The sequence below is a fragment of the Lolium rigidum genome, chromosome 1 (genome assembly GCF_022539505.1).
Source record: "Lolium rigidum isolate FL_2022 chromosome 1, APGP_CSIRO_Lrig_0.1, whole genome shotgun sequence".
Taxonomy (NCBI): Eukaryota; Viridiplantae; Streptophyta; class Magnoliopsida; order Poales; family Poaceae; genus Lolium; species Lolium rigidum.
In genome coordinates this window covers 310389067-310414420 of record NC_061508.1, presented here as the reverse complement: position 1 = coordinate 310414420, position 25354 = coordinate 310389067, and the positions used below count along the sequence as shown (strand labels likewise).

At 41.9% G+C, this 25354-nt stretch overlaps 2 protein-coding genes and 1 pseudogene across 2 annotated transcripts in view; all 3 read right to left on the bottom strand.

Moving 5' to 3' along the window:
• Window positions 1–4653: 4653 nt before the first annotated feature.
• On the bottom strand, window positions 4654–7696 carry LOC124684137 (putative tRNA (cytidine(32)/guanosine(34)-2'-O)-methyltransferase). Its single transcript, XM_047218525.1, has 11 exons — window positions 7594–7696; window positions 7385–7478; window positions 7225–7274; window positions 7098–7147; window positions 6894–7002; window positions 6755–6815; window positions 6614–6666; window positions 6139–6231; window positions 5680–5743; window positions 5381–5488; window positions 4654–5293 (listed from the first exon to the last, which is right to left on the bottom strand). The coding sequence occupies exons 1-11, from the start codon at window positions 7618–7620 to the stop codon at window positions 5043–5045; spliced, it is 960 nt and encodes a 319-aa protein (XP_047074481.1). The 5' UTR covers window positions 7621–7696; the 3' UTR covers window positions 4654–5042.
• Window positions 7697–9761: 2065 nt separating this feature from the next.
• Window positions 9762–25354, bottom strand: part of LOC124661451 (FBD-associated F-box protein At4g13985-like) — a 52607-nt gene continuing 37014 nt past the window's right edge. The window contains exons 4-6 of the mRNA XM_047199309.1: window positions 10682–10953; window positions 10470–10604; window positions 9762–9824 (exon numbers count right to left, since the gene is read on the bottom strand). Coding sequence (XP_047055265.1) covers window positions 9762–9824; window positions 10470–10604; window positions 10682–10953 — 470 coding nt within the window. The remainder of the gene's footprint in view (window positions 9825–10469; window positions 10605–10681; window positions 10954–25354) is intronic.
• On the bottom strand, window positions 16743–16827 carry LOC124685491 (annotated as a pseudogene).

Sequence of the window (25354 nt, the reverse complement as noted above, 5' to 3'; positions counted from 1 at the left end):
CATTACTGCTATAATTCACTACTGGGAAGTAATGCTAGGCTATTGAAGCTGTGCAAAATTGGTGTCGTGGAACATTGCCGAAGTAATGTAAAAGTATTACTTTGGCACCATGGTTCAATATTATTATTTTCTTGCGCCCGTAGAATGATCTTGAAGCGATAAAAAAGAGAGGGTGGTATGGACAAAAATCACGATGTACACATGAGAGCAATGGTAGTAATCCTGTAGGATGATAGTGATGCGAGCTTCATGCACCGTTGAAGAAATACCACATGGAAATTACCGGGAATTATTCCGCACCATTCAAAAATTATTGTTGGACAATTACCATCGGAAAATTTCTATTGAGACTAAAGATCTGTATCAAAGGTATGCTAGAAGAAGTCAGTAGTACAAACAACACGGGTAGAAGAATTATATTTTTAAAAGATATCGTAGAAGAAGCTAGTAATATTTTCTCCAATTAAAAGATACGATTAATGGTTCAGCTTTCCTCTGAATTACTATTCATATAACACTACCATGAAGTAGTATGTTTCCATAAAATACAGTATTAAGTGGTGCTAAAAAAATGGCGACTCCTCCTCCTCCTTCTCCACCTCCGGTGACTCTTCCACCACGTCAGGCGATCCATGGATTCTCCCTCTAGGGTGCATCAAGAATGGATCGTGAGGCCTTCTCTGCTGCGTTGGATTTCACCCATAGAACCTATCTTTCACACAAGGTATGTTCCACTTTCTCTGCCCCAATCCACCCTTCCTCCGAAGTTGGTTTCCATCTTGTGATCTCCTTTGGCCGTGCCAAATTTAGGCTAGATCTAGCTAATGTTGGTGTGGCTCTTCACTCCTGCCTTGGATCTGATGGAGCTAGTCTCCACATCATCCACCTTTGTGATTGTGTTTTTAAATTCACGTCAATTCAAAGGCCATTGGTTTCTTCATTTATTGCCTCAGATCTTTTATCTACCAGGAGTTTGTTTGCTACTTTCATCTTTGGGGGTCTGGTGGTGCAAATTGACATCATGAAATCTCAGCTTGGCTTTCTAAGAAATCCAATTAGCGACATCGTCGGTGACCGCCGTCCTGATCCCCTAGCAACTACATTAGCTAAATCAAGTAAATATTTCGCTGGTAGGGGCATTGGCAGAGCTATCGTATGATAGGGGTAAATAACTACATTTTTTCATCTAGGCCCCTATTCTTTCTTCAGTGATACTTCCAAATCTTTAGGTGGCGGGGGAGGGGGCGGTGGCCCCCTACTTACACGTAGCTCCGTCTATGGGTAGTGGTACAGGTATGGGTAGGGCACGGGGGAGTGTATGCAGAGTCAAGAGACAGTAATCAGTGGCGGAGCCAGAACAATAATCTTGTGTAGTCAGTTCAAAACTGTGTAGTCAAACATATGTATTTATACGATTTTTTTAATTTTTTTTTTGCGTAATTTCTGGCTATGCACCTAAAAAACTGTGTAGTCAATAGACTACACAGCTCTAGTGTGGCTCCGCCACTGACAGTAATGGTCGTATGCCGACACGGGAGGGGGAGCTAGAGGAGGTTGTCCGCCGCTTGCATGAAAGGACCAGCAACCACATGTATATACCCATCAAAATGGAGGTTGTGACATATATTACCCGATGTAGCGGAAATTTCTCTAAATAAATATCCCATTTAAGTAAACTTGTTCCACTTGTTACCCCCTCCAAAGTTTTTTCCCGTTCTATAAAGTGGATTCCATATTCACTCCTATGTGGCGAGTTGAGTCAACCAGCTCACCCTCCGTCCCGGTTTATAGGTCATACACGTATCTCTAGGTCACCAATTCAACCAACATAACACAAGATATATAGTACAAAAAATATATCATTAGAAACTTCAGATGTTGTACTTTTTAATAATATAATTTTTGTAGTGTAAACCTTATATTATATTGGTTAAATTGATGATCTTGGGATACGCGTAGGCCCTGTAAACCGGGGTGGAGGGTGAGCTGGTTGGGCTTGGCTAGATAATAAACGAGTATGCATGAACCACTTTTCACCGCAATATGGCATATGACTCACCGCGCCGCATCGGACAGATGGTGGGCCCCACATGACAGATCAAAGCAATTCTCTATGAGTAAAAAAAGTGTAAAAAAGTGTTTAAATAGGGTATTTTAGATGACTTCTAGATGGGCTAAAAGTCCGAAAGTCAACATTTGAGGGAAAGAACTAGGGTTCAGTTTTAATCTTTAGACGACCTCTTTCACGTTTTCACGTTTGTGGTAACCAATTTACATTGCCCTTGAACATTTGGAGCTGTTTTTCCTGTTGCAAGTTTGCAACTACACATGACAGGTTTCTAAACGTTGCTTTACTTCCTTGTGTTTATGTCTTCTTCCGCGGATTGGCCGTCGATCCGATCCGATCGAGGAATGAATGGTAGACTGTCCAAATTCATGGTTTGAACGGTAACTAATCTATTTGTACTATTCAAAATTTATTTCTTGGTTTCCCATTTATTGTCTATAGATAAAATGTTGCCTGTATCACGATCGGATGTTGAACTTATGTACTAGTCAAAATACCCCTTTCGTTGAGCACCACGTACCTATCGGGCGGCAAGGGTAGTGGCGGCACGACTCTATCAGTATACTCCATATCCTGATGCACACATTGATGCGTTCATATAGGTTTAGTAATGTTCGCAGCTTCAAGTAGTCCCCATCGTTGTCCGGTGTATGATTAAGAAGCGTGGACGTGCCAATGTCCAGTACGGTAGTAATGCTCGCAGGTTCAAGTAGTCCCCATCACTCTTTCAAGTCCTCACAAGTTTCCCTTTTATATGGCCAGAGCCGATGCGAACACTGACAGGAGGAACTAAAAAAACCTACCCGATGCTCAACTCAAGGTTGCCATGAACTCACCATGTGGTGGTGAGGAGGATGAGGGTTGGGCGCAAAGACCTTAATGATGATTTTGCAATTGAAAATCTTGGTGGTTTGCATTTTTTTATTGGAAACTGAGGTAAAGAAGGTACGAAATGATTTAATATTAACCCAGAAAAAACATGCTTCAGACTGCTGCATAAATTCAATAAGCACATATGTAAGTTGGTGTCCGCGCATCTATCATCCAGTGAAAAACTCTCTCTCAGTGAGGGTGAGCCTCTTAGTTCTGAAGATAGTACTCAATATCGTAGCATCGTTGGTGCCTTGCAATATCTTATCTTGACACGTCTCGACTTTCCCTTTTCTGTTAACAATTTTTTTCAATATGTTCATGCTCCAACAACAACACACTGGTGGTGGTCCAACAGTTGAAAGAATCTTGAGATATGTCAAGGACAACGTAAATCTTGGTATTACTTTTCAGAAGTCACCTTCTACTCTTTGGAGCTCCTTTTTGAATGTTGATTGGGCTGGATGTCTTGATGATAGACGCTCTACTGGAGGTTTTGCCATCTTTGTTGGACCAAATTTAGTCTCATGGTGAGCTAAGAAGCAAGTTATGTTTTCTCAGTCAAGTACTGAAGCTGAGTATAAGATTTTGGCTAATGTAACAACTAAACTCATGTGGGTTGAAGCATTGTTACACGAGCTTGGAGTCAAACTTCAACAAAACCCTGCCTATGGGGTGATAACTTAGGCACAACATACGTGTCTGCAAATCCTTTTTTTTATGCGCTCACAAAATATATAAATATTAATTTCCACTGTTGTTTCAGAGAACGAGTTGGATATTTGATTTGTATCTAGCAAGGACCAAGTTGTTGATGGTTTTACCAAGACATTGCGAGTTAAGAATCTACATGAATTTAAGCATAATCTTAACTTGAGTGTTAGAGTTTATAACATATACGTAGGTGTACGGTCTAGTACACCGCCCAAATATGTATACCTCTATGTATGTGACGGTGAGAGCTTTTCTCACCCTATATAACACGTAACACGACACGACTCTATCACCAGACTCCACATCCTGATGCTCACGGTTTTGGCACACCTTGATGCGCTAGCATTGGTTTAGTAATGGTCGGGTAGTCCCCATCGTTCTCCGGTGTCTGATTAAGAGACGTGGGCGTGTTAATATCAAATCATTTTGTACCTTCTTTACCTCAATTTCCAACAGAAAAAATGCATTTCTTGAACACATCACTCTTTTAAGTCGTCGCAAGTTGTTCCCCTTTGATATGCATGGCCAGAGTCGATGCGAACACTGACAGGAGGAACTAAAAAAATCTACCCGATCGGCTGGATCAGGCCGCCATGAACTCACCATGTGGTGATTTGAGGATGAAGGCTGGGCGCAACGTGCAATCCGCACGACGCCACGTGAAACAACGTACGCCGTGACGAGATTTCGGATCACCGAGGCTGCTACTACTACTTGCAATATAACTACAGTATACACGATCTGATTGATGGAGTGAGTAAACATCCGTATGCTGGCTGCAATCCACACTCGACAGCGGAGACCCGAGGCGTCGCTACCTGACGTTCACAGGTTTTATAAAACGAGAAGACGGGGACACTCTCCCAGAAGATGCGGAATAGTAAAACCAAACAGCTATGAGAACAAGCTGGGTGCACGATCCAGAAGAAGACGCAGAATAGTAAAGCCCCATCAGCTGTAGCAGCAGAACAAGCTGAGAGCACGATCCAGAAGATGCAGAATTGTAAACCCCAAAAGTCGTTCCAGAACGAAACAAAGTCACAAGTACGATCTGCGATCTGGAACCGCAATATTGCCAAGAATGGGTTCGGTGTACGAGAGAGACATCATATGTATTTTACATGATATAAGTTGGTGTAGAGAGGACGATACATGTATTTTCAGATCGGACGAATAACTAAACTCAGCTTAAAGTTCAGCATCTTCTCATCTCTGTGACTCGTGTGCTGACAGATGATAAGTTTGTTTTCAGATCAGACGAATAAACGAAATTCAGCCTAGACTCTGGCATCTTCTCATCTCTGCAACCCATGTGTTGAACATCGCTTGCCCGCATGTCCATGTGGTGGGCAGCAGCTACATGCGCCCAAACCCTGCCTATATTGCAGCTTCAGGAGTCAACGGACGATTTGCTGGTATCTAATGCGCCCGCGCCGTGGCTGGACGCCTTCTTCATCTCCAGCGCAGTCTTGTACGGCGGGGCGATTGGAGGCTGGACCGGGTCCAGGCTCTGGTAGGAGCCGCCGCCTTCCGCGCTCGGAAGCGGGTACGAACGGTCTGAGTCGTAGCCGCTGAGGTCGCCGCAGGCCAGGAACGGGATGTAGACCTTGTTTGGTCCCTCCAGCCAGCCGCTCCTGCAGTCTGACCATGACACATAGCACATAGGAAGTCAGCATCATGCATCAAATGCTGGTCCTGTTGTTAGTAGCATGACTACAGGTCTCGTACCCAAATCATCGGCCCCTGAAGGAGTCCCCACTTTCTCTAGAAGGTGATACAGGTCTTTCTCCTTGAAGCCCTCAGGAGGAGCGTAGTTTTCGCAGACTGCAAAAGCCTCTGTTTGACAAGTATAAAGATGACTGAGGCCATATTATTAAAAATCAGTTCCCATTAACCAGAAAATGTAGACCAGAAAAAGACAGCAAAACTGCTCAAAATATAGTAATGACTATAATGACGTGCCCACAGGGGAGGATAGGCAAAAGGTACATGTCAGTCTATTCTCCATTTAAGAGATGAAGGCTTACCAATACTTGAGTTGCGGCTACTCTTCGGCTTTGCAAATGTAACTTGTGAGAAGAACAGCTTTAACTGCATAAAGCATTTTACAGTTAATAATACCTTTTCCACAGAAGCACCTCATGCAAACATCTTAACCAAATCCTTAAGTTAAATGCCACTTCTACTCAACAGTGAGCAAAGTGTAACCATATTACGACTACGCTGCCAAGTCAAAATGAAGAAAACACCGGAGGCAACCATCTAGAGACCAATATAGACTGCATTAATTAACTACAGGTGAATTTCAATTCTAATCATCAAAATATTCTGTGGATGGTAATTGTGGAAGAACATAATAACAATACAGTTATATACAGAAAAAGGCACACAAAAGCTGATGATTCACCTAGATCGATCAACAGGTTTCTAAACTACTTATGTGAATTCCTAACTGTACACAAGTGCAAATCAGCAACGACCAATACCTGGCAATACAGGAGACTTGTATCTTTACCGCGGAAAATCTTGGCAACAAATTTTCCACCAACTTTGAGTACATGAGTCACAATTGTCAGTGCCTACAAGCAACACATATATACACAAATTAGCAAAATAAACAAGCTGACTTGCAAGACGAATCTAAAACTGAGCCAAAAAAAACTGTAACTAGTAGTAGATATATAATAAGATAGTGGAACCAGGGTATTACATCAGGTTGTTCACAACATAAACAGCAATGAATTATCTAGAAGTGGAATAAAATGGTCAAATACTGAAAATAAAAAATACAAAGAAACTATTGCGCCTAAAGTAAGGATTTTAAGGTAAACTGTTGAACATAAAGTGCACGGTTAAGATAAGAATTATTTATTAACAGTGCATCTTACGGACACTGCAAGCTGCTTTGAAAAAGTATCTGTGATCAAAGTTGATATAGAAAGACAGAGATAATGTACCAACCGCCAATATAAGCTGGGACTGGACAAACTCGTCCATGTCATGAAGGCCGGTAACTGCAACAATCCGAAGCAACATAAGACGGAATTACCAGAAACACATGAAACAGAGTTAAGGACCACTTGTCTAGCAATCTAATCTTACCATCAGGGGCGCCATCACACACAACCAGGTCTGCTTTGCATCCATCGAAGTGCCTAATGACCTGACAGCATATGTAAATCTGTTACAGCAAACAAAAGTTTCATAACAGAGAACTTATCTTTGTGTCTATCCATCTCACCACTTCCGCTGTCCGAGCATTAGTGATGTCGCCCTGCACTTGTATGACACCTTCTATTGGAGCCATCGGTTGCAAATCGATCGCAACAATGAGAGGAAGGTCACCCTCTCTAGTACATCAACACGGTGAAAAATAAACAATCAGATATCAAGAATGGAATTATGTTAAACAGAAGGTGGCATGCTGAGCATCACTTGTACTTACTTCCCATCAGATGTTAGCTTTGCTGGAACATACAAATTGCGGCTCAGAACCTGCGCGAGCCAATGCCATAATCAATCAAAGGAACAGATGCAGGTAGGTATGGATAGGCAACTGACAATTCAAATACCTGGCTCCAGCTCCCAGGAGCAGCGCAGAGATCAACCACACGCTTCACTCCTGCAGTACACAAAAATCAGAAGGATAGCACCCAGTAATCAATTCGATGCTCATTATCAGCAAGTCAGTGGCAAGAAGGCGAGCAAGCTTAGATTGGGTTGAGACGAGACCGTGGAAGATGTTGAACTCCTGGTCGATCTGCAGGAGCTTGAAGGCGCTGCGAGCTCTCCACCCCTCCTCCTTTGCCTTCCGGTAGTAGATGTCCTGCGAACCCGACGGCCAACCGCCCAATCGCACACACGGTAAGAAGCAGCTAAGCAAGAAGGGGGGCAGAGAGAGGAGAAGCTGGCTGATGAGGAGAGAGGCGGAGGTCACGTACCCTCTTGTCTTTGGAGGCCTTGCCCATAGCGTCGAGGAGCCGAGCGGAGCGCAGCAGAAGGGCGGAGGCCGACGGTGGTGGTGTGAGCGCCGCCCTGATTGGAGATGACGGCGAGGAAGGAGGAACGACCGGCGAGGCGGCGCGGGTAGCCTGCTAGGTGTGACCGATGCTGGGCTGGTCTGGGCTATTGGGCCTACCACCGATGGAATTTAGCCCAATTCCTTGAACTGGCGAGACGAAGCAAACATTGGGCCTATCAGACTTTTTTTCTTTTCATAATCGTTTTGAGCCCATCAGATGCTTGGCGTCCTCGGCAGCAAGCCAGGCGGATCCTATTCTCCGCTCATTGCGGAGAATAACCGGGTCGCCGCACAGGGGCAAAGCGTTCTGGGCCGGGCCCAATTAGCGTGGGCATGATTTCCCACCAATTCTTCTTTGGTTCTGAACTTTGGTTACTTTGTTTTCTTTCAGGTTTATTCGGGTTTTCCCGTTTTTTCGTCCAGCTTTTTTTCAACTTATTTTTTTATTTTTTCAATTTCAAATTTTTTTCAAGTTCTACTTTTTCAGATTTTATTTTTTTCAAGTCTGAACTTTTTTGAGATTTGATTTTTTTTGAAATATGATTTTTTCACATTCTAAAATTGTTCAAATTTAGATTTTGTTCATATTTGAAATTTTTTCAATAGTAAAATTTGTTTTGATTTTGAAAAAATGTTCGCTTTGAAATTTGTTCAAATTCAAAAAATGTTCATTTTGGAAATTGTTCAATTCCAAAAAATGTTCAAATTTTAAAAATAGTATGTTCTTAAAGTTTTCACTATTTTTTAAAAAATTGTTCGACTTTTTGAAAGTTTCAGATTTGAAATGTTTTCCAAACACAAAAAAGAGAATACAAGAAGAAAACGAGAAAAGGAGGCCGTATCGGGCCACTTCCGGGCGGCCCATTAAATGGTTTGCTTAAGCGGGACGGATGTTGGCTCCCGCAATAAGCGGCAAACAGGGGCTCCCAGCAAGCCAGCAACTGTACCTGAACCTACAACTGTTTTGGAGTTGCAGGAAAGGAAGAGTTTCAGAACAAGAAAAGGAAGAATTTCAATGCACTTGTCACCCTCTTTTGCTGGTCAGTTTGGAAGCAGGAAAATGCAAGGACCTTTCAAAATATCAACCAGCAATGCTCAGCGTAGGAGTTAGCTAACCGTGCGTTGGATGAATTCAAACAATGGATGAAGGTGCGTGTAGGTGTCGCAAACATTAGGAGAGAAGAGGCTTTAGGTCCAGAGGGTGTGTAACCCAGTCTCTTGTTCGCAAGGCCTTGGGTATCTTGTAAACGAACTTTTCTTTCTACTACAAAAACACGGCCTTAGGTAGCTTGAAAATGAACTTTTCTCTCTACAACAAAAATATAGTGCGCTATTGGTGTACTGTGAAGAAAAAAAGTATCAATGCCCTACTTCCCCAGATGGACCAGCACCCAAAAGCAAGTCTATCAAAGGACACTCCACTTCACAACTTGTAACTGGAAATGTTGTTACATGCAAATTTGTTACATATCCCTAAAAAAGTTATTACATGAAAATTGTTGTATGACCATATTTGACGGAACACCCATTTCCGTCAAAGAACAATATTTTCATCACATACAAGAAAAGTTGTTACTTGAAAATTGCTCAGGCAATGATGTAACTGTTTTCTACTTCTTTTTCTGTTCCATATGGAGAACTATGTTGCAAACTTGCAATAGCACACTCCACTTTTAATCCCGGATTTGATTTAAAGTGTGCTCACGCTTCATAAAAGCACTTCCATGCCAATTATGCACACAACCCTACACAGGTTGATCTTTTCCAAACGGGGAAGTAACTTTTATTTTGTCAGTGGCCACATGTATAAAGGATTCACAAAAAAATGCAAACAAACAAAAAAATCCTTAAGTATCCTGCCATTGAAGTACAACAACAATTTTAAACTATTAAACATGTGACTGAAACGGTACGCCCACAAAGGTAATGCTTCAGGAAGCGAGAAATGATGGCTCATATCACTGCCCACAAGATTGCAGTTCCAAACTCAGTTGTGGATATGAGTTTTGCTAACAGTGACAAAAAAGATCTAATTTAGTTGTCACTCGGATCAATAAAGTGCCATGTAAATGACACTGGCAGAAACAATCACACGACTCTGACACCTTCAGTAGAGAGCATGCATGCATAGAAAATAGAACCTGTAGCAACCTAGATTGTAAATGAAATACAGATATTTATAAAACAGTGAAGGTCAGATATCACAGATCCAACCAAGGTTTTCCCAAAACCACGAAATAACTAATGCAAGAATATCTCAAAGGAAATCGACGCTATTGCATCTACACAACGAGCTATCAAATGGATCGCTAGCAGTCAAATCATGGATGTGCCCAATATGTATTTCGTCACCGTAGTAAGAACTAGGGGTAAAACTGAACTGGGCACCTTGAGAAGCTCTGTTATCCAGCTGCAGCTTTGTGTGTTGGGTAGCTATCCATTCAGAAATGTATTTCTTTCGTTTCTTTGCCATGCGTGACGAAAACTCCATATGTTCTAGCACCTTTGCATTCAAAAGAAAGAACCTTGCAAAATCAACATCTCTTGGTGCTCCTTGATAATTTATCAGCGTAACTTTTTTTAGAGAGAGCCCCAAACATTCAATATTATCAAGTGGAAAATGATGCCGTGCTCTTCTTGATCCCCCAAGCCGATATAACTGAAAGATGTTTTCTAGTTAGCTTCAGATATAGTTCAACGCAGGGATTGATGGGCTGGTGGTACAATAAGACAGTGAAGCAACTAGCTATAAGATAAAGATGCCTATAAAATAAATCGGTTGTAAAAATTTCTCACCAACACATATAACTTCTCCAAGCAAGGAAATAATTTCATGAAGTCAATGGCATCATCAACACTAGGAGGGGACATGCGCAAAACCAAAACTTTAATCGTCCGCACCACACCCATCAAGCTGGCAGCAACAATTCCCTGAAATAAGCAATACAAACTGATGGTCAGCACATGAATTCGTAAGGCATAATCCAAAAATAAAAGGTTGTGGCTACCTGAAGAACCGTGGTTTCAAGCTTGGCTTTGGTGAACCCTTCTGGCAGAGAGCCCAAGAAGTCCAGTTTGGGTGCGCAAAGCACACGGACAGATAGGTCGCCGTCAAGTCCAGATAGGAACAACTTCTCTAGGAGAGGGGCATCCTCAACAATCACTTCTTGCAACGTCTGCTCTGGTTCATATATCCAACCAGACGACACACCTAGCCTCCTAAGAGTGGAAGAGTTGATCCGAACGCCACGGACACCATCCAATTCGCTAAGATTCAATACTGAACGGTTACTTTCGTTGGTTGGCGTTGAAATACGGGTTTGCTAGTTCGTCCTCGGTCGACCACTCCAACAAAATGTTAATAAATCAGTGGTATGAGCGCCGCCCTGATTGGAGATGACGGCGAGCAAGGAGGAACGACCGGCGGGGCGGCGCGGGTAGTCTGCTAGGTGTGACCGATGCTGGGCTGGGCTGTCGGGCCTATCTCTCTTTATGTTCCGATGGAATTTAGCCCAATTCCTTGAACTGGCGGAGACGAAGCAAACATCAAATGAAGCTCGGTCATCAGGCTCGGGGTGGGATGGAAACACTCGCCGCTCGGCATCTCGCCGCGGCGAGGATTCCGAACCAGCGTTGACAAGGAGTTGGGTCTTTTCTTTTCTCGTTAATGACGTGCGCTCAGGTTACTGCGCTTCAAGCGAATCAAGTGCCGCCGACAAAAAATAAAAAAGGAAGAAAAAAACAGCTTCTCGCCCGCCCGCATGTGTGGATCTCGTCGCTCAATGACGTGCGCGCGGATGCATGATGCATATCAATCAAATCCACCGCTTTATCATCCATGGGAAAAAAGACAACACTGGAAATCATCTCCGAAGGCTCACGCCTGGATGGAACCAGGCAATAAGCACAAGAAAAGATCACCGGAATGAGAAGCCGGAATGAGAAGAACCTGACGAGAAGAGGTAGGTCGCGGCCAGCTGCCCGGAGATCGGATCCACCGCACTCGCTACCCTATCCACCCCGCAGCTGCCGCCGAACCTTCCACTGCCATGATAGCCCTCCCTTCTCTTCTCCTCTCCTCTCCGAGCAAGAGTCGAAGTCTAAGTCACACGCGACGCACGCGTAAGCTCCACCCCTCCTTATATTTATAGACTCAGACAAGCCCAAGGTTGAGGAGTTCTCGTTCAAATTGAAAAAAAAAACTCTGCGCCATAGTTTGCCGCTACTTTTTTTTCGTCTCTCTTTGATGTATGTTGAGAGGAGAGATGAAAAGGAAGAAGATCGACGGCTCACATGCACGTTCACGCGGATCATTGACCTATCCTGTGGATACCAAACTCCAGGGACGGAGAGACAACAACAAATTAATGTGTGTATGCATGCATGGAATCCTTCCCGCGGATGATTTCTGTCCATATTAACATCAAATTAATGTGTGCATGCATGGGATTCTTCCCGGGGGATAATTTCTATCCATATTAACACACTCCGGATTCTCCTCCCACCCCTCATTACTGCTTGATGTAATCACTCCATATTAAGGAGCAATCTCTCCCATCACCGTGTGCCTGGCAATAACTAATGTACATATTCCACGGAAAGTACAACAAAATTACCGAGTCTCTCCCGTCCCATGTATGTTTCCAATGGAACATGGTGATGCGGCTACATCCAGAGTCTCCTGTCACATTTCTCCTTCTTTGTTTTCTTATGATAGCCATGATTTTATTTATTTATTTTCTTCCGGAGAGGTCAATTAAAAAATTCCACGGTTAAACGGGGATTCCAATATTAGTGTTCCCAGCACCGTAGAAAATATGTTTAGCGAAATTCCAATCGGTATTATTACATCATCAGACAAACACAAAGCAATGACTTTAGTAAAATATCTGTCACATACCATGGGACTCCATTTAGTGTCAAGCTACCAAAAGCTGCACCATAGATCAAACATGCAGCCAAATCATATTAAATTGATGCAAAATGAGTAACAACGGCGAATGTTGCCAATAATGTAACAACAGTCTCGCATTTCTCCATAGCTGAATAGGTTGCTTGTGTCCACAATTGATTGAGGACCTCAACTTGCATCTAGCTAAAATATTTACAGGTTGTACAAAAGATATAGTGGCTTGTAAGTTTTACACACACAAATTCAAGTGTTGCTGCCAGCCGTGCATAGCCATGATGTCCATGCTAGCTGTCACCAACTTAGTTGAACATCACGATGGCCGACGATCCTCCCTCTAGACTGAGAGAAGAGCAACCACCCATCAATGGATGAACCGGCTGAAGTTTCCTTAAAAACAACCTGCAGCACCACGTGGAGCAGAATGCCTCGAGAGCTTCTGGCGCCTCCTAGCATGACCAAACATGATTACACAACATCAACAATGGTAAAGTTTTGATGTTTTTATTCATGTGGCTAACCGTTTACCTACTAGCATACATGTGTTAATGAAAGCAAGTGTAAATTTCTCTCCAGTTATTGGTGCTAGAACTTAACTGGTGATGACATGATATGCGTACACACAAGTCAACTTTGGAGAGGTATTTTGGAAGCACTACACTCACTGCTTTGAAATGGAGTCGGAGATAGTGCATAACAACACTTCTGTTATACAGATAGACCAACAGACTCACAAGTTTTCCTTCAAGTATATACATCAATCGAATGGTAAAGAAAACAGATGCTTAATCGGCCTTCCCAGGAATGCATATGGAATTGCAACGGGATAAGGAAAATTTAGAACAAAAGGACAACCAATAAAAAAACAACCTCGCACATGGAAGGAGAATATTTTTAATGAACTAAATCAACTGGCCGTTACTGCAAACACCTTCATGCTTATCTAAAGGTTAAAGAAAACTAGCAAGGCCATACTCTTGCATACACAATCATAGTAATTCCACTAGAAATGCACCTGGAGAACATCATCAGCCAGTCACATATAGAGCGGCACAAACTCTAGAGTCAAATCCTGAGGGGTGTAAAATAATGATTAAGATGTTTTTTGTGAAAAAAATGGGTACCTCATATTCTAAGTGTTGAACAAACAATGCATGGGACACTGCATGGGACACTACATAAATGACCACACCGATCGCATGGCGCGCCGAGGACCGTAGCACAATGCCATGTGGGTGCTATGTGACCAGCTACCAAAGACGATGCACCACATCGCCATGGCTTGCCCCTTCTCTCGGCATATTTGGCACGAGGTTCTCCCCTAGCTTAGGCGGCCATGCCAACCACCATGCGATGGGGCAAACCACACTGACTAGTGGATTGACGTGCACAAGAGCATGCCAAAGCGTTGCCACCGTTGCGGTGTTGACGCTCTATGCAGAACTTCCTGGCCAAAATCAAGGAGGAAGCGACGATGTGGGCAAGTGCCGGTGCCAAATGCCTAAGGAATATGTGGCCAACAACCTGGGATGTTCACCGATGATGTTTTGTTTTTTCTATGGGTCACCTATAAACCTCTTAGGAGGCTTATAAATATGTGCTCTACCTTTTCAATGAAATGAAACGCAATAGTCTATTGCGTTTTCTCGAAAAGAATACAGACGGTTCACTGTAACATTAGAAATATATGACATGGAGAAGACATAAATTTGATAGCTAGAAAATCGAGATTAGCAACATGAGATTCTCAAAGCAAACATGCACAAGATAACTACCAGAACATATCATAAGGCCGAATTACTAACCACCAAAAGATAACCACTTAGCAGGATGAAAATTTTCATGTTAAAAATAGCTATATAGTAGAATACACAAAGCGATAGATACAACTAAATATTGTTCATTTACGAGGTAATATTTGCTGCATAGAAGTAGGCAAATATCACGGCATGATTGTCAATATCTCTATTCGGTACATCACACTTCAGTACTGAAATTCTTAATTTCTAACATCCTAATTGATAGTCAAACTCAGGCGGCCATTCCTCCTCTTCATTAAGGTCTCCTCGAAGGAAAACAAAGATGACACAACATCCATGTGTTTTGGGGGTAATGATATGTGTAGGTTCGGTCAGGACTAGCCAAGAGTAGCACAGGTTCTTAGCACAAAAACTAATCATCAGGCAATTCACATAATTCCAGTAGCAACTCTTATCAAAAGAGTAACTTCTAGGCCAGATTTGCTCTTGTAACTTGCAACGGAATTCTGTTACATGGTGTACTTTTTTTGTTTTGTTTTCTTAGACCTTTTTCTATGCTGACGAATAACATAGCAAGAACCTTCACACACAATCCAAGTGAAATAGAAAATACATGCCTTCTGCTGAAGAAATGGTTCCCTTGTAACATTTCAGAATGTGTACCCGCAAGGACTTGGAACAATATTAGAGAAGTAAAAGAAAAACGAAGCAGATAAAAACAATCTACCAATAAAGTTTTCCACCTATATCCACTTTCTACTTTTACCTAACCTTTTAACATATGCTCGAGGGTTGGAGCATCATCCAAATATGGAACGTAAGTGATATAGGGATCACCTTGTGCACCTTCTTTTTGACCTCGTAGTCTCAGTAGTACACATCTGGCCAACAAACACATCTGGAACCTTCGTACCCGGTGTCTACAACAAGGACAAGATGTGTTCTTCGGGCACATCGAAGCCATGGTACACCGTGATGATGGTTTAGTCACCAGCTTTCATGTAAGGACATAAAGACAAACAACCGGTATCAGGTTACCAGGTTTGGAACAAGGAAGGTGTTTATGCTATGCACGAAAAGGAGAAAATGTTGTCTCCCACCATGCAATACATCTAGGCTCTTAAAAATATGGATAATACAATAGAAACTGTAAAAAATCTGTTGGTCCAGTTAAAAATGAAATGGGGCTGTCTTCGGGATCAATTTGTTTATGTGTAACTTTAAGGAGTATACTAATTAAGATCTGAGAAATAAAAGATGAAGGTGAGAAAAAGTCAGAGGTGGTGGTTGTATTTTCTTTGAACTTCTACCTGACTATCTAAATATAAGTGCAAGCTAAGCTAGAAATATCTTGCTTCTCACCATCACATATTAGGAGTGCCTACTAGATTGAGAAGAATATTACCTTGTGGTGGTGGAAATACATATCCCGACGTAGGAAGTCCAGTTGTACGGAACCTGTAATGCCCACAAGAAGATGGACATCAAAATCACCATCAGATTTTTTTTTTCAGGCTTGCATAGTTTTAATGAACTAAGTGAGTTGATCCCTAGTATAAAAACAATTATGACTCAAAACATACACAATACTATGATTCCAAACAAGCTACTTCAAAATTTATGTCGTAGATAAATTTGGATGAGCTCATTAGGTTTGCCCAACCACATTAGCACTACGGACTAATGGCGATGCCAAACTAGCTCCAAACTTCTCTTTTTTATAAGATGTACCTTCGAAACTAAACTAGCAATCTCCCATGAGTGTCGGTGTGGTGCTTGACTTTTTCAGTCCTGTCGTGCACCGGTAAGTTGAGGCTACTACCAGCAAGGGGCACAGCGAGTCCAGCCCCTACTGCATCAGCACCATCACGGGAAAAAGAAGACCTGCCGCATTCACAATTGACGACGACATAAGGAAATATTGGATCACAAAGAAATTCAAACGATGTGCAACAAACCAGAGAGGAAGGGGTATCGATCAGATTCTGATCTAACTTCTATACCTCCCCTTGCGCCCCCGACAGCTTTTCGCAGGATGACGAGAATCTGATGTTAGTACGAGTTGTCTTCGATGTGAATGAAAGGAGTGCCCTGCAAAAAAACACAAAGTAGCTCAGGTTCCGGGTGGGGAGTTTTAAAGCAAAACAACACAACGAGTTTTTACTACAGATTTGTGTCTTAAATTCTTCACCAGCACCGTTACCTACACAAAGGTGTGAAGCTCACAAAAGTAGAGCATGCGCAATCCAGAAATTGCAAGAAGATATCATTTTACTCATACCACAAGAAGAGATTATTCTTAAGCCTAAACCTAGTAAGGAATCAAATAAGCAACCACTTGTAACAATGTCAACTAACTAATCAAACCATCAGGATTTGACTTCTGAAATCTAATGCCAAAGATGTCAGAATTGCAAAATTTATAGCAATGTCCCAATCAGCCCCGAAAGATGGTGTGTTTTGTTCATGCTTTTTATCATTGTCCGGAAAAAATACTATCCACAAAGAAAATATGGTAGCAAGATCAAGGCAAAAAACAAAGGAATGGGAGAAACAAAGAACAAACTTGTGGAACACCGGAAGTTGTTCAATTTGACCTCGGAGTTGCGGAATGACTTGCCAAAGATGTCAATGTTTTAAGAAACGAGAGACTTAAATTTATCATCATCGCCATCTTTTCCCAGTAGCAAATCAACTTCAAATAAATTAGATATGCATTAAGAAGAGGGAATTTACTCAATAATCAAGTTACTACCAATATGTGAAAACAAATTCTAGTCTCAATCATACATCCTATGACAATGCTTATAGATACTAGAGAAGGACTATTAGGATAAAGTTAGAATAATGCATAGCTACTATAGAAAAATAAGTGGATCTATCAGAAATAACAGCACGACTCATGTATGAACGGCCAATAGCAAGGTTTACATAGCAGAATCTTCTACCGCGGAAGTAGATATGCAAGATAACCCAGCAACCTACATCAGGGATCTACATAAAACAGTGACATAATTGTTGCAAAATGAAGCTGGCATTCGTACCACAACAAAGCCAGGAAAAACCAAGACAAAGACTGCATCAACAGAATACAACATAATGTTTATCCCATAAGAAACAAAGAACCCATGCACATAGCATAAATAGGACGAAAAAAAATCAGGCAACACACCATCATATACGATAGCACGAGAGGAGATTTAAGGGAGCAAAATATTCTAACCCAGCAGCGTTACAACATACAGCAAGCACTAGAGTTACCTAACCCCAAATAACATCACACGAACAACTATGATTCTTAAGTGATGATAATGTTTTACGAGCTACCAAGATGTCATGCCAGACAGCATGTGTCCTCGAAATGTTAGACACGCAATTTTTTTTGTCTGACAGAGCAATAGAACACAAACACATTAAAATCTACAGTTTTCACTCCGATGACCGTGGTAGGATCAACTAGATCTGTTACCTAAATATCTGAATTGAGCTTGCTTCACCTCAATGCTTTCTAGGTTTGTAAAAGGCATCTTTTTTAACCCCAAATTCCACAAATATCTGGAACAAAAGCGATGGAGTGGCTCACCTTGTGCTCATTCTTGTTGACGTTGTAGCCGATGTTGTACATATTTGGCCGACGAGCACCTACATAGAGGCGTTGCTAGGGAGCGCCTCCTTTACCATATTCCTCTTAGTGTGGTCCAAAGCCCCACCTTGGTGTACATGCAAATAAAATACTATAAAATTACACCATAATACAAAAGGGCAATTTATGGTAAATCAACTAAAGCCATGCGGTGGTGGTATCTTGGCTTAGCATCTATTTAAACCAATTGTTGGGCATCAAATCTATATTTCAAGTCGGATAATTAATGATCAAAAAGCATAAACAAAAAAAATCAAACTATATATATTAAAGTTCAACTTTTGCAGATTCATATGTGTAGATCTTTACTACAAAAAAATTACAGATGGAAAAAATTATGGCCTTGAAAGAAAAAAATGTTCATAAGAATAAGAACTAATAGCTGCTACAATGAACACTGAATGGAGGTCACACATACAACTTGTAGCTCACCACGTGTCCTGCGTCAACCTGGGCAGGCAGCACCCACTCGTCCTCCAGCATCCAGCACGCCGCCACCACATCCCACAACTCGGGTGGCCTAGAGCTAGCCCCATCGCCTGCTTTCCTGGGAGTATCAAGCGGGGCAAGCGACCACCAGCAACATGACGCCGGTGGAAACGGAGATGACTAGAGGTGTTATTCGGGCCCATCACAGTCATTGTACAACGCATGATGACGATGATAAACCAGATCGAGTCGCCCGCTTGCAGACGCTATTGTGATGTCTTGCGAGTGACGGAATTCTGCAACCACACATACGTAGGAGTTAGACAACAAACCGGCGGCTTGATGGTGATTCGCTGATACAACTACCCAGGAAACCACATATACAAAAAATACTTGCAGAGACTGTGCAAAATTTTCTTCTTCACGCATCTATTACCATGAATCAGACACTAGGCTTAATAACAAAACACCAAACTTCTTTCCGCCTGTGTGATTAAGCCACATATGCTTAACATAGTTGTGCATCCAAATTAAGACATGATTGAGTACACCTAATACTTGCGAAAAAGTAAAACCAAACGATGCTTGCATCGGGCAGCAATCCATTCAAAAGACAGTACCTTTGGATGCCGTCATCGACGAGCTCTTGAATGGCATCGTCGTGGTCACTGTGGTGGCCCTTGCAGGCCAATAGCTCAACCTCCTGCACGACGTCCATGACAATCAGACCCTGCACCTACATGGCCTCCATGCAGTCAGGCTCCACCATGAAGATACCGACTGCCGAACATAATCAGCAAAGGAGTCCAGGGGGCTGGACTCACTCCAAAGTTATATTTTTTTGTACACAGAATTAGATCATCATTCATGCATATGACTGAAAAAAGAGACGAGTAATAGTGCAAGGGACTTTTGCCAGATGCAATTCATTGGTTTTTCAAGGTTTATATTTGTCACCGAGGTGGGATTCGATTATCAAACATTTCTGGTTCACATTATCTTGTTTCAAAGGTTATCCTTTCTTGCATTCCTACATAGAAACATAAGGTAGGAGCACCATAACAAGAAAATTACACTATACCATGACAACGAACCGTTGAGGTCAGTAACACCACTTGGAATACAGTTGGTGGGTTTTGTCTAAAAGTGGAGCTTCATACTACTCCTACTACTGACATCTGGAAACATAAATAACAAATTAGAAAACAAGACAAGATGCTAGGAATTTCAATAAAGGAGAAGATTTTACAAGGACATAACCTTGCAAATTTCAAGGTTATTTCCAGTTTGTTTGTAGGAAATCAGGTGCCTAGGATTCTTTTCTCAACACCTGAAGACATAAATCAAAAATACCGAATTATAACTTCCTGACATAAACTTCTCTTGAAGTGAGAGAAATGAAAATAAGCTACAGTTGTTGAACAGAGTTATCTGTCCAAACTAAATAGACTTTGGAATGGATACACCTAACTCTGATAGAACAAAGCAAAAGCAAACATCATATACAGCGGTGAAATTGGGGTTAGCTAACTCAGTTTGCTCGGGGATTATTTATCAAATCTATCTGTGTGTGCAATTATGAATTTGTTAATAGATTAATTCATGTGCTACAAATCCAAGAAACAATAAAATGTGTGCCTTCAATGACATACGTGGGGTTCACCTTATACAAATGCATATACTGTACCAGTTTTTACTATAATCTCTGTTCCATTACTCCTTTGACTAATTATATTAGTAAAAAAGTAATTAGTGGAGCCCAGCAAAGCAACTACACATACCATCTGTGATGGTAAACAAATTACATAATTATGAGGGTAGGTACAAATGCAGAAAACGAACTAATTATCTGACTTATGATTGCAATAACCATAGAACTATATAAGGTCCAAGCTAGATAATTGCAAAGCAGTATAACCAGTAAAATCTTGACGAACAAAGAACAAAGAAAATCCATCGCCAATGGAGCACGCTAAAGTCAGTACCTTGCGATGTCAATTTTGGCCAGCTCCTAGACCGATGCGTCGAGGTCGCTGTGGTGGCCTTTGCGGGCGACTGGCTCGACCTCGCCAACGATGTCGCCACGCCCCACCCGAGCATGGAAGCCTGCGCATCCACGGATTCGCGGCCGTCAAAAATCGGCGGCGGAGTAAGCCGGTGAGCACCGGTAGCCGTGGATACCACCGCACACCGCTGTCCCCTCGTCCGATGAGATGCTCCTCGCAGCGTGACGCGGACGACGACCGTCCATGGCTTGCTTCGCCACCGCGCGCCGGCAGCGCCGCCATGGCTTGGCGTCACCTCTTCCATCGACGAGCCTGGTGTGGCATCGGTCGATCTGATGCGGACTGGGGTTGGGGGAGATGAGTCGGCGGCGGAGGTTATGCTGGCGGCGTGGGAGATGAGGCGGCGGCACTGGGTTGACTGTCTAGTGGACCGGTGGAACTCTGCTCTCCCAAGCACTCGGCTGGACAAAGTTACAGAAGAAAAAGGTGACGTGTATGGCACCGGTATACTTTATGCAAATACCCATTGCTGTTTATTATGGTTTTTCTCTGCCCGAGCGGTAAGGAGATGTTGGGTTCGAATCCACTCTGACTCAAAACTTCTTTTTTTTTTTGGCGTGGGCGTCCTTTCTCTTAGCAAGGCAGCAGCAGCGCTCAGATAAAGTTCAGAAATCAATGTTTTGTTCAGTTAGATGTACATAGCTCCTAGCTGATTACAGAAGTCGCATGGTTTAAAAAGAACTAGTCCACAACATGGCTATGCATGATAAGTTTTTAAACTGATGGAGACACATATTGTAACGTAAGATACATAAGTGCCAAGTGAACATGTAGCAATAACTAATTTATACATCCGCAAAGAGAGACAACCAGGTTTCAGAGTTACAAAATTCAGAGACCAAGATTCAGTTTGCTGCTAGTTATACAATTTTTCCTCTTATTCCTATTTATTTACTGATGCAATCGTATGCATGAATCTGTTTTTAGGATATTAATCGATGCAATCTCATCTGAACCTCAAAATCCAATCAAATAAGCTGCGGAAAATTAAGAGGTACAACGGAGAAAGAGACATGATTAATTATTAATACAGACATACTGGAAGATGAATGCTGGGATTGGGATGAATAGGAAGACGAAGACACGAACCTGCATGTTGCATTGCAAGTGATCTTACAGGCACATGCGTGCATCTCCGCCGGAGACGAGCATCATATCTCCTACACCATAAGTATAGCGTTTATTACCTAAACAGAATTGTGCTAAGTTAGATCAAGAAAACGGAGTTCTTAGGGCGATCGAGATGCAGGTTGTGGTCACCGTAGACTTGCATCAGGTTGCGGCCGCCAGAGACGAGTGTCATGTCCGCCGGCATGGCAGTCCTCAGTCCTCACCATACCGTGCAGCGACTATGGTAGTCATTATGAATTGATGAGATGACAGAAGACAAGTTTTGTGGAGGAAGGATGAGAAGATATTGTGGAGGATGTATAGAAAAAAGAAGTGGATCTATCAGAAATAACAACACGACTCATGTATGAACGGCCAGTAGCAAGGTTTACATAGCAGAATCTTCTACCGTGGAAGTAGACATGCAAGATAACCCAGCAACCTACATCAGGGATCTACATAAAACAGTGATATAGTTGTTGCAAAATGAAGCTGGCATTCGTACCACAACAAAGCCAGGAAAAACCAAGACAAAGACTGCATCAACAGAATACAACATAATGTTTATCCCATAAGAAACAAAGACTCCATGCACATAGCATAAATAGGAAGAAAAAAATCAGGCAACACACCATCATATACGATAGCACGAGAGGAGATTCAAGGGAGCAAAATATTCTAACCCGGCAGAGTTGCAACATACACTGAGCACTAGAGTTACCTAACCCCAAATAACATCACACGAACAACTATGATTCTTAAGTGATGATAATCTTTTACGAGCTACCAACATGTCATGCCAGACAGCATGTGTCCTCGAATGTTAGACACGCAATTTTTCTGTCTGACAGAGCAATAGAACACAAACACATTAAAATCTACAGTTTTCACTCTGATGACCGTGGTAGGATCAACTAGATCTGTTACCTAAATATCTGAATTGAGCTTGCTTCACCTCAGTGCTTCCGAGGTTTGTAAAAGGCATCTTTTTTAACCCCAAATTCCAGAAATATCTGGAACAAAAGCGATGGAGGGGCTCACCTTCTGCTCATTCTTGTTGACGTCGTAGCCGATGTTGTACATATTTGGCCGACGAGCACCTACATAGAGGCGTTGCTAGGGAGCGCCTCCTTTACCATGTTCTTCTTAGTGTGGTCCAAAACCCCACCTTGGTGTACATGCAAATAAAAATACTATAAAATTACACCATAATACAAAAGGGCAATTTATGGTAATCAACTAAAGCAATGCGGTGGTGGTATCTTGGCTTAGCATCTATTTTTTGAACAAAGAAACCAATTGTTGGGCATCAAATATATATTTCAAGTCAAATAATTAATGATCAAAAAGCATAAGCAAAAAAATCAAACTATATATATTAAAGTTCAACTTTTGCAGATTCATATGCGTAGCTCTTTACTACAAAAAAAATTACAGATGGAAAAAATTATGGCCTTGAAAGAAAAAAATGTTCATAAGAATAACTAATAGCTGCTACAATGAACACTGAATGGAGGTCACACATACAACTTGTAGCTCACCACGTGTCTTGCGTCAACCTGGCCAGGGAGCACCCACTCGTCCTCCAGCATCCAGCACGCCACCACCACATCCCACACCTTGGGTGGCCTAGAGCTGGCCCCATCGCCTGCTTTCCTGGGAGTATCAAGCGGGGCAAGCGACCACCAGCAGCATGACGCCGGTGGCAACAGAGAGGACTAGAGGTGTTATTCGGGCCCATCACAGTCATTGTACACCATATGATGATGATGATAAACCAGATCGAGTCGCCCGCTTGCAGACGCTATTGTGATGTCTTGTGAGCGACAAAATTCTGCAACCACACATACATAGGAGTTAGACAACAAACCGGCGGCTTGATGATGATTCGCTGATGCAACTACCCAGGAAACCAGATATACAAAAAATACTTGCAGAGACTGTGAATGTGTCCTGGTGACATGACATATTAATTTCATTATTTATTAAGGCACAGTTAGAACTCGGGAAATGCACTCTGTTGCAAACAAATCCTTAAACTATTAGTGTGCTACCTCTCTTATAGATTTCTGCACAGTGAATTTGTTCTGCCCTCATGTACCATTTCATGACCTTAATTAGTTAAGGTCTAAACTATGGCTAAATGTTTCAATTTGTTAATTACACTATGGCATGGGAACTTTACATTTGGAGCTATGGCCTCTACTTCTGCTACTTCTATGCTCTGTAGTGTTTTTAGTTCACAACTAGTAGTGTTGCTATCCAGCAGGGAATTGCAATGCATCTTTTCTGGCTTTGCAACTTCCTTGCAGTGTTCTGGTTTGATACAAGAACCTATTTTTAACAACATAATTCTCTGTATTTATTTTGAACGAATGGTTCAAAGATTTTTCTTAAAGCTTGGCTGCTACAACTGGATAAGTCTTGTATCAATGAAAATACAAATGTGCTCATGTAGAAAAAATTTCTTCTTCACGCATATATTACCATGAATCGGACGCTAGTCTTAATAACAAAACAACAAACTTCTTTACGCCTGTGTGATTAAGCCACATATGCTAAACATAGTTGTGCATCCAAATTAAGACATGTTTGAGTACACCTAATACTAGCGGAAAAAGTTAAAATCAAACGGTGTATCGGGCAGAAATCCATTCAGAAGACAGTACCATTGGATGACGTTGTCAACGAGCTCTGGAAGGCAACATCGTGGTCACTGTGATGGCCCTTGCAGGCCAGTAGCTCAATCTCCTGCACGACGTCCATGACAATCAGACCCCGCACCTACATAACCTCCATGCAGTTAGGCGCCACCATGAAGACACCGACCGCCGTACATCATCAGCGAAAGAGTCCAGTGAGGGCTGGACTCCAATCATCTGCGCGCAGAGTTAGATTTTTTTGTACAGAGAATTAGATCATCATTCGTGCATATGACTGAAAAAGAGACGAGGAATAGTGCAAGGGACTTTTGCAAGATGCAATTCATTGTTTTTTCAAGGTTTATATTTGCCACCGAGGTGGGATCGATTATCAAACATTTCTTGTTGACATTATCTTGTTTCAAAGGTTATCCTTTCATGCATTCCTACACAGAAACATAAGGTAGCAGCACCATAACAACAAAATTACACTATACCATGGCAACGACCAGTTGAGGCCAGTAACACAACTTGGGATACGGTTGGTGGGTTTTCTCTGAAAGTGGAGCTTCAGATTACTCCTACTACTGACACCAGGAAACATAAAAAATAAATTAGAAAACAAGGACAACATGCTAGGAATTTCAATGAAAGGAGAAGATTCTACAAGGACATAACCTTGCAAATCTCAAGGTTATTTCCAGTTTGTTTGTAGGAAATCAGGTGCCTAGGATTCTTTTCTCAACACCTGAAGACATAAATCAAAAAGACTGAATTATACCTTCCTGACCGAAACTTCTAAGTGTAAGAGAAATGAAAATAAGCTAAAGTTGTTGAACAGAGCTATCCGTTCAAACTAAATAGAGTTGGAATGGATACACCTAACACTGGTAGAACAAAGCAAAACCAAACAACATATACATCGGTGAAATTGGGGTTAGCTAACTCAGTTTGCTTGGGGATTATTTATCAAATCTATGTGACTGTGTAATTATGAATTTGTTAATACATCAATCAATGTGCTGCAAATCCAAGAAATAATAAAATGGGTGTTTTCAATGACATACACAGGGTTCACTTTATACAAATGCATATACCAGTTCTTACTATAATCTCTGTTCC